Raw genomic sequence first — 12,301 nt, 5'->3', positions numbered from 1 at the left:
CAGCACTGTCTTAAATCTGGGGCCTGGCTGCTGAGATTGGCCCTTCACGTTCATGGAAACAAACAGAAATCCTGTACTGTGAGTATTGTGCAAGGCTGATGTTAGGATTGCTTACAAATGAACTGATACTATTTAACATATGTGGGAAGAAAAGAAAATGTAGATTTAGGGTTTGAAATACAATGCAAGGAATATTCTATTACCTAGATCTCTTATCTACCTTTTTTCATATTTGGGCTTCCCCTCTGATTTGCAGGTAAGAATTGAGATGTAAGGATCTTCCACTTCTAAAGATGAATTTTCCTTATTTTTTAGAATCGAAAGGGTTATAGACAACAATACTACAGTGAAAATGGTTCCCATCAAGATTGTTCATTCTGAGAGCAATGCAGAGAAGGAGAGTCGGCAAAGCCTTGTCAGTACTATGGAGCCTCCTGCTTTACCCAGTGGTTTGGAAAAGGACCAAATTAAAACACTCAGCACTTCTGAGCAATCCTATTCACGATTCTGTGCTTATACCAGGCAAGGTGTAGAGCCAGAGCCAGAAGCCAGAACCAAGCCAGCTGACCCTCAGCCAGCTGAAGAACCTGGGAGCAACTTGAAGGACAGCAGTGCTGCCATGCCAGCAGTCAGCTATGTAAAGGCCAAAGAGAAGACCTTTGAAGACTGGAAGTCGGAGGAACTAGCCAGAGAGATTGTGGGAAGAGACAAATCTCTAGCAGACATATTAGATCCTAATGTGAAAATAAAAACAACAATGGATCTGATGGTTGGAATATTCCCTAAAGATGAACACCTCCTAGAAGAAGCTCAGCAGCGGAGGAAGCTCCTGCCAAAAGTTCCTTCGCCAAAAATTTCAGAGGAGAAGTGAGTATTACTTTCTCTAGGCCAGTGGTTCCTTGTAAGCTGCTGTCCAAAAGTGTGTCAGTTTTCCTAGGGGACTGAAGGTGAGGATCTTCCTGCTGTTGAGGTTTGGGGCTTTTCTAAGACTTTTCCATTAGAATAGCAGTCAAGCATAATACTGCTAATGAGACCATTAATGATAGAAAAAGAAGAGTGTTTCACAATCTGAAAAGTTTTCCAAGACCTGGTTAAAAACTGTTTGTCTGAGAACTTAAGGAATAATTAACTTCTCCCATTTCATAGTGATCAGATATTTTACCAAGATCATTTGGTCTAGTAACTGGATAGAGAAGGAACAATATTTTAGCCTTTTTTATGTGATGAAAATTTTAAAAGACAGCTTGAAGTGGGCATGAGGCATTTCCTGGAAGTGGATGAGAACAAAGTAAGAAAATATTTAAATTCCATCCATGTTGATATTCTGTGGGTCTTTTGTTTTCTTGATGCGAGTTATCAAATTAAGTTGTAGCCTTCTCAAGAAAAGTTCATGTGTGTAATTCCATAATCAAAAAGATAAATACTTACATTGTAGTATCCCACATTTGGCAGTCTGAAAGGATGCTCTCTCTGACACCAAGGCCTTTGCACTACTTAGTAAAACACAACATTTTGTTTCCAACTGAGATATCTTAGTCCATTTCATTGAATGGTGAAAGATCTTGTGCACTACTTCAATTTTAGCTTTTGGTGGGCATATGCTGAGTTCACACAAATTTTCTTTACAACCTGTATTTATTTATCCTATTTCCATAGGTAATGGCCTTCTGTTGAATCCCCTGTTTGCTTGGTGAAATGATGGCTCTAAAAGATTGTCTTTTTCTTTTCAGTGATTAGGGTGTCAAGGCAGCTAATGAAAGTTTTGACTTTTTACCAGGAAAGAGGAGCAGAGCACGCCGTCTGCCATCTCCCTGACAACCAGTTCTACTTACTACAGCACATCTGCACCGAAGGCAGAGCTGCTGATTAAAATGAAGGACATGCAGGAGCAGCAGCAACAGCAGCAGAGCGAGGATGATTCTGAAGATGAGCTGGATCATGACTTGTCAGAAAAGAAGGTAAAAGGCATTTCTAAAAGTGTAATGGAAGGCTCTCAGTTGTGTGCATTTCATTAACTGTGAGTTTCCTAGGTAAACAGTCCTAAATAAAAGGCCTTCTAGATGTACAGATTTTCCAACTGTGAATTTAGGAACTTCATGTTAGGTGCTTTTTGCAGCTTGATACTCGTTTTGGAAGGTCCCAAGGGAAGAAGTTTTGGGGAGGTTATTTTCCAACATTGTTTTCCACTTGAGATTTTAGTGTATTTTCTCACTGTATACAAAGAAACAGTAGTGCCTATGTATCCCGCTGTAGCTGGTGGTGGGGTTAGTTGCTCCGTATTTTTGAAATTTAGGTCCAGGATTTGGGTTTGTCGAGAGAGAGGGGAAAAAACACACACACACACATATCCCCCCCACCTTTTTTCCCCTTCTGTTTTTTTTCATGAGCAACAAACCACTTTGCCCTCTATGTTTCCCACCTCCCAAATTAATAGCAGTAGTGGTGGGAGATAGCTGATCAGCTTGGTGGATTCAGTGGAACTTATTCGCCGCAAGGGAAGGAGTCTTCTCCACTCGTGTTCATCCTCATCCTTTGGCGTTCTGTTTCTGATCTAAGGTATACATACTCCTCTAGGTATTAAAATGATGATATAATGGCATTTCTGTGGTTTGAGAAAGTGTTATCCTATGTTAAAATTGTCGCACTCATCTCATTAGCGATTTGGCACAAAATATTTTAATCATAGTTCCAAGTACAGGTAAGCTGGAGGAAATGGTCTATCTGATCAATTAAAGTGATGTAGTTTAACTCTGTTTACCTAAGCCAGTAATGCAACAGTGTGCAAAATCTTTTCTGTTAAAGTCGGTTCTCTGCTTAATAATCAAATGCCAGGGTGCATTTGGTAATCCAGTCCCAAAGAAATGTCTTTAATTAAATATTAGGAATATATTTAGTTGCTAAGAATGAAAAGATTCCTTAGGAGATTCCCACCTCTGGTTCAGTGCAGGAGCGGATGCCACTCCTTTTGAGGGGGCTGTAGCGTTTTCTGTTACCACTCTGGGTTTTTTTTTTTTTCCCCTCCCTCAGCCTTCCCTCCCTCCCTCTGCCCCCGCTACATCGCACAGTTCAATTCGGCGTGCACTGCCGGGGGCATGCTGTGGCTGCAGCGGGGGAGCTGCCCTTACCCTCACCAAAGAGCCGCTGAATCCAACAGCTGTACTACTTAAACAAATTAAGGATTTCACTGCATTTGGAATAATTTGGTTTTATCTGGTGCCACACGTGACGGTCACGTTCATTGTTTTTGCTAGAATTAGTTTCCTTCTCATTAGTTGTGGAGTGAATGTATGGGAGGGTGTTAAAATTAAACCTTTCTTGTCTGCCCAACAAACTTAATACTAAAACTTCTATAAGCAGAAGTGCCATTTATTTGTGTCGGTGTCTGCCTGTTAATAGGAAAATCATGTTCACCCGTTACATACCCCTCCCTCCACCCCCCAGCTCCAGTGCACACCACTAATCGTATGAGATAGGAGGTATTTCATGAAGAGCTTTTAGCAGAGCTCCCCCGTCGTCTTCTCCGAGTACGCATATTGTCGTAGCCACGCACACGTTGCTGCTTACTTCTCTCCCTGCTCCTCCACACGCATTAGGATGTGAGTACTCAGTTCAGTGGGCTTTCATCTTGGATCTTGTCAGAAAATGTATAAAACTCGTGGTAAGTGGGTCAAGGCATCTTTATAAAACAGCCAGAATATATAACTTGGCCCAGCTTCACATATTTGGCAACAGTTTAACAAGGGATCGTTAAGGACCTGAACGCTTTAATAGCACGGTTTATGACTTCAGTTATTTTAGAGGAAGCATACGCCCAGAACCTGTTCCTTGATTCCTAGAAATTGGTCAGTTCTGTTATGAGATATCTTAATTGCAGTCCACTGTGGAATGGTTGTAATATTTGTCATTCTCTGCTCTGCAAACCAGAAATGTGTGGTGCTTTTTTTTTTTTTTCCTTTTGAAATAAGTATAGGAATTTCATATAGAGTCGTTGGGTTTTTGTTTGTTGGTTTGGTTTTTTGTTTTTTGGTTTTTGGTTTGTTTTTTTTTTTTTTTAATTTGGGACAAGCCCTGTATTTCCATCTAGCAGGAACAGAATGCGTGTCTCATGTACTGAATTTAACATAGGTTTACCACAATTATAAAATATTAAACAGATGTTGAAGGCGCTACAGGACTGGTTTTTGTAGTAAGGAAAATCCATGCATGCTGAGGAGGAAGTATCTCCTTTGCCTTTAGGAAAGTTTCAGCAGCCCCTGAAGAGTGTAAAAATAATTGAAGAATACAAAGTTTCTTCTGCTTCTAGGCTTGAACTTCATGTGAAATGGGGTGGTGAGCTGAGAGCAGAGTAATTTACGTAAAGCATGCCAGCACTGGACCACCTGAGCAGCACTCTGCTGAGCTGCTTTCTGTGTTGCTAGTCAGATCAGCAAGAATTACTGGAAAAGGATGAGGTTTTATTGTTTTCTTGTCTACTGGTACAGAATTCACAGCTATAAATTATTCATCTGCCAGTTTTGAGATGTAGATTGGAGCTCTTCTGGCTCCGTAGATCCTGAAGGTAATACAGGTTTTCTGCTGGTTAGCAAAAGCACGCAGTGAGCTCACAGTTGCTGCATCCAAAGGCTGCTTCCCCTGGGTAGGAAGCGATCGGTGATCAGAATCCAATTCTTAATAGATACGACATTCTTAAAGAAGGTCAAGTACTTACGGCCTCCTCACCTGCAAAAGCGGTCCTTTAGAGGATAGCTTCAGCTGCTTGGGAACATCTAAATAGGCTGCTACCTGGAAAGTGGCTTTTTTTGTTGTTTTTTAAAGAAAGGGACTTTATGAGAGAGCTGATCTGGATCGTCAGACCAGATGGGTAAACGTTGAGCACTCGTATGGCTTTTTTTCATTTGTGAAAGTCGCAGCACAACTGCAGAAGTGAAAAACGTGAGATAGTAACATAGAGCGTAACAGTATCCTGTTGTGTTTCGGGTGGTAAAACAGCAGCGTTGTGCATGTGCATGTCATCTGAGGGAAATGAGAGCGTAGCACTGTGACCTACATAATCCAAATCAAACTGCATTTGCATGGAGTGAAGGGGGGGGAAAAAAATCAAATCCTGCAGATTAATCAGTCAGTAAAGCAGGCATCTGTAGAACTGCTTACTACCTTAATCTTTTGGGCACCCAGACTAACAGATAACCCAAATCCAGATTAACCTGGCCTGAGCATATTAAATGAAAAAGGAGAAAACCAGCTCAGATAATCCATGTGTTAAATTTCTACCTTCAAAAAGGCTGTTAAATTTCCAGGATGTAGTTGCTTTCTGTTAAAGATGGCAGACTTTTTTTTTTTTTTTTTTTTTTTTTTTTTGGTGGTGGCTTTTTTAATTCCCAAAATAAATTGGCAACGACTGCTCTGTAGCATCTGAGAGCAGTACCTGCTATGAGTATAGTTCTCGGTAATCATGAAGGCTTGTAATCAGACTTGCATTTGGAAAGCAGAGTTCCTAAAGAATGTCACGAGTAATTTTTTTCCAAAAAAATTGAAGGGGTATGGTGAAATAATGACTATTTTAAAGGATGTAATTTTCATTTGGAAATTGCACTAAGAGGTGCATGTTTAGAGAATGCTTTGGAAATTTTTCTTACCTGAAATTAGCTGAATACTAAATAGGCATCTACATTTAAATTAATGAGGCATTTTTAGGATGATTCATCTCGTCTTAGGGTAGACAACTAGCTGAACTGACTTCCATCCCTTGTGCCCAAGTGGAAGCTAATGGGCTTGTAAGAAACGAGCCCTCTTGCCCAAACACAGGGAGGTGGCTGGGCAGCAAGGATGGAGCATGGGTCAGTGAGGGAGGAGATCTGGGTTCTCAGTCTGGCTCCGCTGGTGATGCACCTGATGCGCTTTTTCTAAGCCAGGGCACATGTACCCCAGGCAATGGGGGCTCACACTAGAGAAACCCCAACAAACTGCAGATGAGGGTGGTGTGTTTGCCTGGCTTAGGACAGTGACAGCCAAAGATGCTTGTTTGGTCCTTTGGCAGAGCCACTTTGTACGGCTTCGCACAGGGCTGCTTTGTACGATACAGAAGTAGATTTTGTTCCCTGTTCTGTGCTACAGGGATTTTTCAGAAATGTTGAAAGGCAGCGTTAACGCTAAGATTTTCTGAGAGCGGAAGGACTGCTATTGGAGGGATGCTAATATCATGCAGAAAGGAAGAAAAAGCTAGACAGTGCCCTAGTTTTAACTGCGTCATGTGGAAAACACAGGATTGTTTTCCTGGTACTGTTTATCTTCCTAAGTGTAGCTCTTCAGAAAGGTATTGCGGACGTGGTATTTAGAGAGAGAAGGATGTGCTGTACTTCATGCTGCTCCATAGCAGGCTTTGAAGCTGTTCAAAGAAGAAGAAGGAAGTCTTGGGCGAGGGGAGTCCTTCATCTTTTGCCACAAGGGTAAATTGCTTTAACAGAGGTCTCAAGCTGAGCACCATAGACCTACATCCTGAACATTGAATTCAGAGGTATAGACCCTAGACATATACTTAGACATATATTTATTTGTAACGCACTCATTGTCAAAGCCACATAGGAGTTTCAGTGTATTAAAATGCTAGATTTCTGGCATGACTTTCAGAAATGAGGAAGAATGCAGTAGCGCTAATAAATTCTCATCCCCTTTTTTTCCACAGCAAGAACTTATTGACAGCATTAGTAGGAAGCTGCAGGTGCTGAGGGAAGCACGGGAGACACTTCTGGAAGACATCCAAGCAAACAATATACTGGGGGAGGAGGTAGAGGCCATTGTGAAAGAAGTCTGCAAACCAAATGAGTTCGACAAATTCAAGATGTTTATTGGCGACCTGGACAAAGTGGTCAACCTCCTGCTGTCACTATCAGGTCGTCTGGCCCGGGTGGAAAATGCCCTTAATAACCTGGATGAAAATACCTCTCCGGAAGAACGGGTGAGAAAGGCCAATAATAACATCACTGCATTTCATGAACCTGGTGGGGGGGTTTTTGCTTGGTTTTGTTTGTCTAAATTGCAGAGCTCAAGATGCGGAATAGTGAATGGATAAATCTCATAAGGTCATTTTCTTTAGATTTCTCTTTGCCTTGCTTTTGCTTGAAATACTAAACCTGCGAGTGGCTTGGTGAGAAAAAGTGATGTTTCGGGGTGCAACATACTGGAAAATAGACTTAGCAAAAGTTTAAAGAAAGAGGGAAACTATAAGAGTGTAAAAAGAAGCCAAAAATATTATAACAATTCAAGATGGGAAAAGGAGCGTCGCTTTGTGCTGTAATGCAGAAGGCTTACAGGCTTCTTTATACTCAAGAAGGATCTTCGAAAAAATCTACAGGGTTATTAGAAAGAAAATGTTTCTCATCTAGTACAGCTTCCTCCACAATGCCTAGCAAGGAACAAGAGCAAGAAATGTAAAGAAGGACGAGTCTTAAAAAAAAAAAAAAAAAAAAAAAAAAAAAAACAGGGGGCAGGAGGGAAACATCTCAAAAAGAATTTTTCAGTAGAAAACATATTTTACCCAACCAGAATAGCCTGGTAGTGCTGGTAGTGATGTGGAGGAATCCTAGCAGATGTGAACATTTCAGGAGCATTTGAGGTGCTTTTACCTGCGGGACTCCACCTCTGCTGGCAGTGCTTTGTTTAGCTCCAAATCCCAATAGGCCTTAGCTGGGAAGCAGGTATCTAGTGATACAGATACACACGAAGGGAGAGATGTAGGTATGTGTGAAACTTAAAGGCTAAAATAAATAAAACAAATGAGAGGGGGCGGGGCGGGTATATGTCAAGTGAGTTTCGCTTCTACAGTTAAATGAATGTGAAGTGAGATTTCTGGCTTGTAGCTGTGGATTGAAATGCCAGCAGTCCACCTAAGCATTGTAACAGATTTTTTTTCTATGGGCTGTGGATTCATGTTGTGCTTCTTCAGTGTGCTCTGTTGTTTCACCAGTAAGAACCAGTAAGTGCTGAGACTGGTCCGAAGCTGTGTGTTTGCTGTTTTGCCCTAGCTGCTGCCAAACATACTTGTTTAATGGCTGTACAGACCCCTCTCTGACTGAGGCGAAGGGAAGGCATTTAAGAGCTTATTAGAGGGCAGATCAAAGCTTCTGAAACTTAAAGAAATTTAATCCTTCTGTAGACTTCTTTTTTCTAAACGTGGTTGCAGTTGGGCTCAAAGGTGGGAGTGTGAGCTGGGGAAAGAGCTACCAGATGATACGAGCATGTAGCAAACACAGTTTGAGAGCTGTAATAAAAATAGCTTATTGTCTAGGTGTGGAAAAGGAAGGTGAGTAGGTGGTGTAGTAAGGGCAGTCAGAAATGTCTGTGTGCTCTGCTGTCAAATATAGACTGACATCCCTAACATATTTTAATGCCCATTCATCATCTCATGCACAGACACCGAAGTCTTGCCATAGTAACATCAGAAATATATCTAAAAGTGTTGGTCAGAGATGCGTCTCAGATGGGTCAAGTCCCCAGGTACTTTGACTATAAATACAATGCACGTAGGGTTACATGTGCATTGCTTTCATTTTAGACCAGTGTATGGCTTTTTTGGTTGTCCTTTGGTATTTCGTAGGACACATGATGATACTTGGTGTTCTACTAATGTACCACATAAACAACAGGGGAGATTTACTTCCATCCCTGGGGATCATATCCCTAGTGATCAATGTTTTGGTTTTGTTCTTTTTTTTTTTTTAAGCTGATGTCTAATAAACGTTGCTCTGATAGTTTTCCACTTTTCTGGGAACCACCACCAGCTCAGCAGACTTTCTAAATAAAGAGTTGGTCAGCAGGCAAATAATCACTGCTGAATTAATATTCTGGCTATTGGATGCTCTGTCATAGGTCTCTCTTGCCACAAGGAACAGTATCAGGTATTTCAACTTTAGTTTCTGAACTGGGCTTCATCTGAAATAGCTACCAGCCCCCTTCCTTCCACACAGTGAGCCCTTTCCTTATCAGTCAAAGCCAGAGTGTGTTGAGAACCCTAAAGCACTGAACCAGCAGTGCACAGATGTGATCAGGTGCCTAGACCCACAAGACTAGGGACAAGTCTCAGGGATAGTAGTTTAGGAACTGGTTGCTGGGAAGTCAAACCCATGGGGGGAGTCTCTCTTCATTTGGTTGTGGTTCAGAACAGTGAACAATTCTTGAGAAAGGCTCTTGATACAAAGAGCCAGTGATTGTTCCATCAGTGGAATTTCAGATGACCTGTGTTTGGCTGGGGCTAACTGCAAAAACCCCTTCTGCACTCTGCTTGGCTTTGGTTGGTTGAAATTGGTCAAATGAAACCATCTGACATCATTTACACCTTTAGCCCTGGTGAGCCATTTACCCATTGTTCAAAGAACCTCCTCAAGAATGCTGTCTTGAGCCTGCTACAGTGTGTTTCACTTTACCCTTCAAAACAGGCTTTCTGGTGTCAGTCATCTTTGACAGAGGTAAAAGCAAATTCAAGAGGTTTCTCATTTGCCTTCAACCTTTCTGTATGCCACTTAGGTCTTCCCTAAACCTCCACAAGGACAGAGGTGCTAAGGCATCATGCAAAGTTCCTAATAGAAGTAACATTTACTTTCCTTAAACTGTCAGGTTACTCATGTTCATTTTAAAGTCATGCCATAGGCTTGGCAAGAAGAAACCATGCAACATAAATCTCAGGAACTGTTACGAAGGACTAAACATTTCATTGTCATTGTGTCTGTCAACAATGATAGCGAATGGCTTGAAAAACAGAGCTATTTCATCCCCAGGTTACATGGGTAACTACAACCAGGCTGCCACCTGGTTGATCTATGCCCTCCTGAGTTCATTAAATTCTGTCTAATTCTTCCACTGCTGCTCAGTCGAAGCACGAGCTGCGAGGCTGCCCTGGGGAGCGGTCTAGCCACGCTCCTGAGTTTGGGCTTGGCTGCTAATTCCCCTGGTGAATTTAGGAGAACAGTACTTCCATCTCTTGCAGCAGATAGTTCTGCTTGCAGCTTGCAGTGGGATTTTTTTTCCCTGGCATAAGCTCAAAGGAAGATTAAACTGTGGGTTTCCTTAATAATGTGTGATTTCTGTGAGTCGTCTTCCATAGCTGTCTTGAATCCTGAGTTAATCTAGGCTGTGTATTTTAAGTACATTGAGAGCACAAGTCTGAAAGTGTTTTACCCTCTGAGCTTTGTGCTGTCTATAGAAAAAGAGGCAGCACAGGATACATGTGCACCTCTGACAGATAGGTCTGTTAAAGCTTGCTGGTCTGTACCCCCCCTTTGTCTCATACTTCCATCTTGAAAAGTCTACAAAAACACTTTCCTATAAATCCTTTAGACTTCTTATAGCATGTGCGATTTAAGATAAAGTCCAAATGAAAGAAATGGACACATTTATTTGAACAGACTGTGGTTTATTTGAAGGCATAGGTTCTCAAAGAAAATTCATCTCTGAAGCGAGGCTAGAAGTTATGGAGTGGTGCCTCTTAGGGGCACTTTTTAATTAAGTTCAGAAGACTGTACAGGAATTCTTGATATCGGAGTAGGCCAGCCATACGCTGTCTCTGGAAAAAGGCAATCACTTCTAGTCAGACATCTGAAATAGGTCAGATTAATAATGTTCTTTTTTCTTTCCATGTACTACTAAAGGAGTGTAGCTGAGTGGTTCAGGTGTGGCTGTCTACCATGTAGACAGACAGGTGAAGTTGGGTGAGATGAACTTCTCCCTTCTTGCTCATGCATGTGTGTGAATGGGATATAGCTCCTGTCCTCCTTTGTATGTCTCTCCGTTCAACCTCCCTTTTTCCTATTTTGTCTCTGGTGAGGGCACGAAGCAGCAAGTTTACAGCCCTTTGGGGAAGATAATGGGGTTTTTTTTACTTTTTCTTCCCTCCTGTTGTCTTGCCCCCACGCTCTCTCTTGCTCATGTTTAAGACCACATGATTTCACGTCTCATGGAGAAGCCATGCGGATTGCAGCAGAACTGCAAAATACCGCAGTGTCATGAGTTGTGTAAGAACAAACTGCTCCAGTAATTAGTCTGTTTCTGGGTTCTCTAACCACCCCCTGTGGTTCAGTGTGGAAGTTCAGTGCTGTGTATTGAAGATGTAAGACGTTGCTGAGTGAAGTCTTGATTTGGAGAATTTGGATGCTTCTCAAAGGCAACTGTATTTTATATAGCCATCTTGAACTATTAAATAATAAAGTAGTCTTTGAAGTTCTTGCTGTTGAGGTCGATAGAAATTAATGGTGCATCTTTCATTGATTCACTAAATTTTTTTCCTGTTTGTTAATGCGTTTTATTAGAATAAACTTTAAGGAACGATCTTATTCCACCACTCTAAGTATTCAGGAATATCTTTGTCTTTGCAGATAAAACAGGCTTGAGCCTTAAACACTGAAGCTGTTGTCTTGACCTGGTGAACCCAGTGAATTTTTAACTGTTTTTCTTTTCTCCTAAGCGGACGTTGGTAGAGAAGCAGAAGCTGCTGACGCAGCAACACGAAGATGCAAAAGAACTGAAGGAAAACCTGGATCGTCGAGAGCGCATTGTCTTTGACATTTTGGCGAACTACTTGAGTGAAGAGAACTTAGCAGACTATGAGCACTTTGTAAAAATGAAGTCGGCCCTCATCATTGAGCAGCGAGAGCTTGAGGACAAGATCAAGCTGGGGGAAGAGCAACTGAAGTGTCTGACCGACAGCCTCCAACCTGAACGGCTCAAGTGAGAGGACTGCGTTTGACCAAGGATGTGAAAAATGGGAAAGAAGGAAGGGATGGGGGAGTTTCCAAGTATACAAATGAGTATCTTGGCACGGCTGAGTGTCCAGTAGAGAAACAAGTGCATGAGAGAAAAATAGCTCTCACAACAGCAATAACGCTCTCTTTCATTTTTTTGGGATGATGTATTTAATTTTTTTAGAACACATTTTTATTGCTGGACTCTACAGCTGTTTCTCATTGCTTAACTTACAGAAAGCTCCACAGGAAAGGATAGACTCTTAACCTTTCTGCTCAGCAAGTTGAAAGTCTGTGGCAGTTGTGCATGCAAATGATGGTTTTTTTAGAATAGGTTGTATTCTTTCTTTATGTTCAGGTGCTGTACAGACTGCTGGGAGACCCAACAGCAATTTATGAATGCACACAAATTTAGAAGCTCTAAATTTAGTGGCTTTTTATTTTTTTTTTAAAGACACATTAAATAGGGGAAGCGTGCATCTTATAGCTAATATATTCAGATTGCTGAAATGTAGTGTCACTCTGATCCCGTGGCATCAGACACTTTTTTTTTGTAATATTGTATATAGGAT

The 12,301-nt window shown here is 41.5% G+C and overlaps 1 protein-coding gene across 1 annotated transcript in view; it reads left to right on the top strand.

The window, feature by feature from the left end:
* The window catches only part of SHROOM2 (shroom family member 2), a gene marked incomplete at its 5' end in the record, with an annotated part of 81,157 nt that extends 69,215 nt beyond the window's left edge, over nucleotides 1–11,942 (top strand). Inside the window, 4 exons of the mRNA XM_035901714.1 lie at nucleotides 316–867; nucleotides 1,778–1,958; nucleotides 6,683–6,955; nucleotides 11,453–11,942. Of these exons, the coding sequence (XP_035757607.1) occupies nucleotides 316–867; nucleotides 1,778–1,958; nucleotides 6,683–6,955; nucleotides 11,453–11,719 (1,273 nt within the window). The remainder of the gene's footprint in view (nucleotides 1–315; nucleotides 868–1,777; nucleotides 1,959–6,682; nucleotides 6,956–11,452) is intronic.
* Nucleotides 11,943–12,301: the final 359 nt, after the last annotated feature.

The sequence above is a fragment of the Egretta garzetta genome, unplaced genomic scaffold, assembly GCF_000687185.1.
Source record: "Egretta garzetta isolate BGI_Z169 unplaced genomic scaffold, ASM68718v1 scaffold49, whole genome shotgun sequence".
Lineage (NCBI taxonomy): Eukaryota > Metazoa > Chordata > Aves > Pelecaniformes > Ardeidae > Egretta > Egretta garzetta.
The sequence above is the reverse complement of the archived record's forward strand: the minus strand, read 5'-3'. Positions and strand labels throughout refer to the sequence as shown.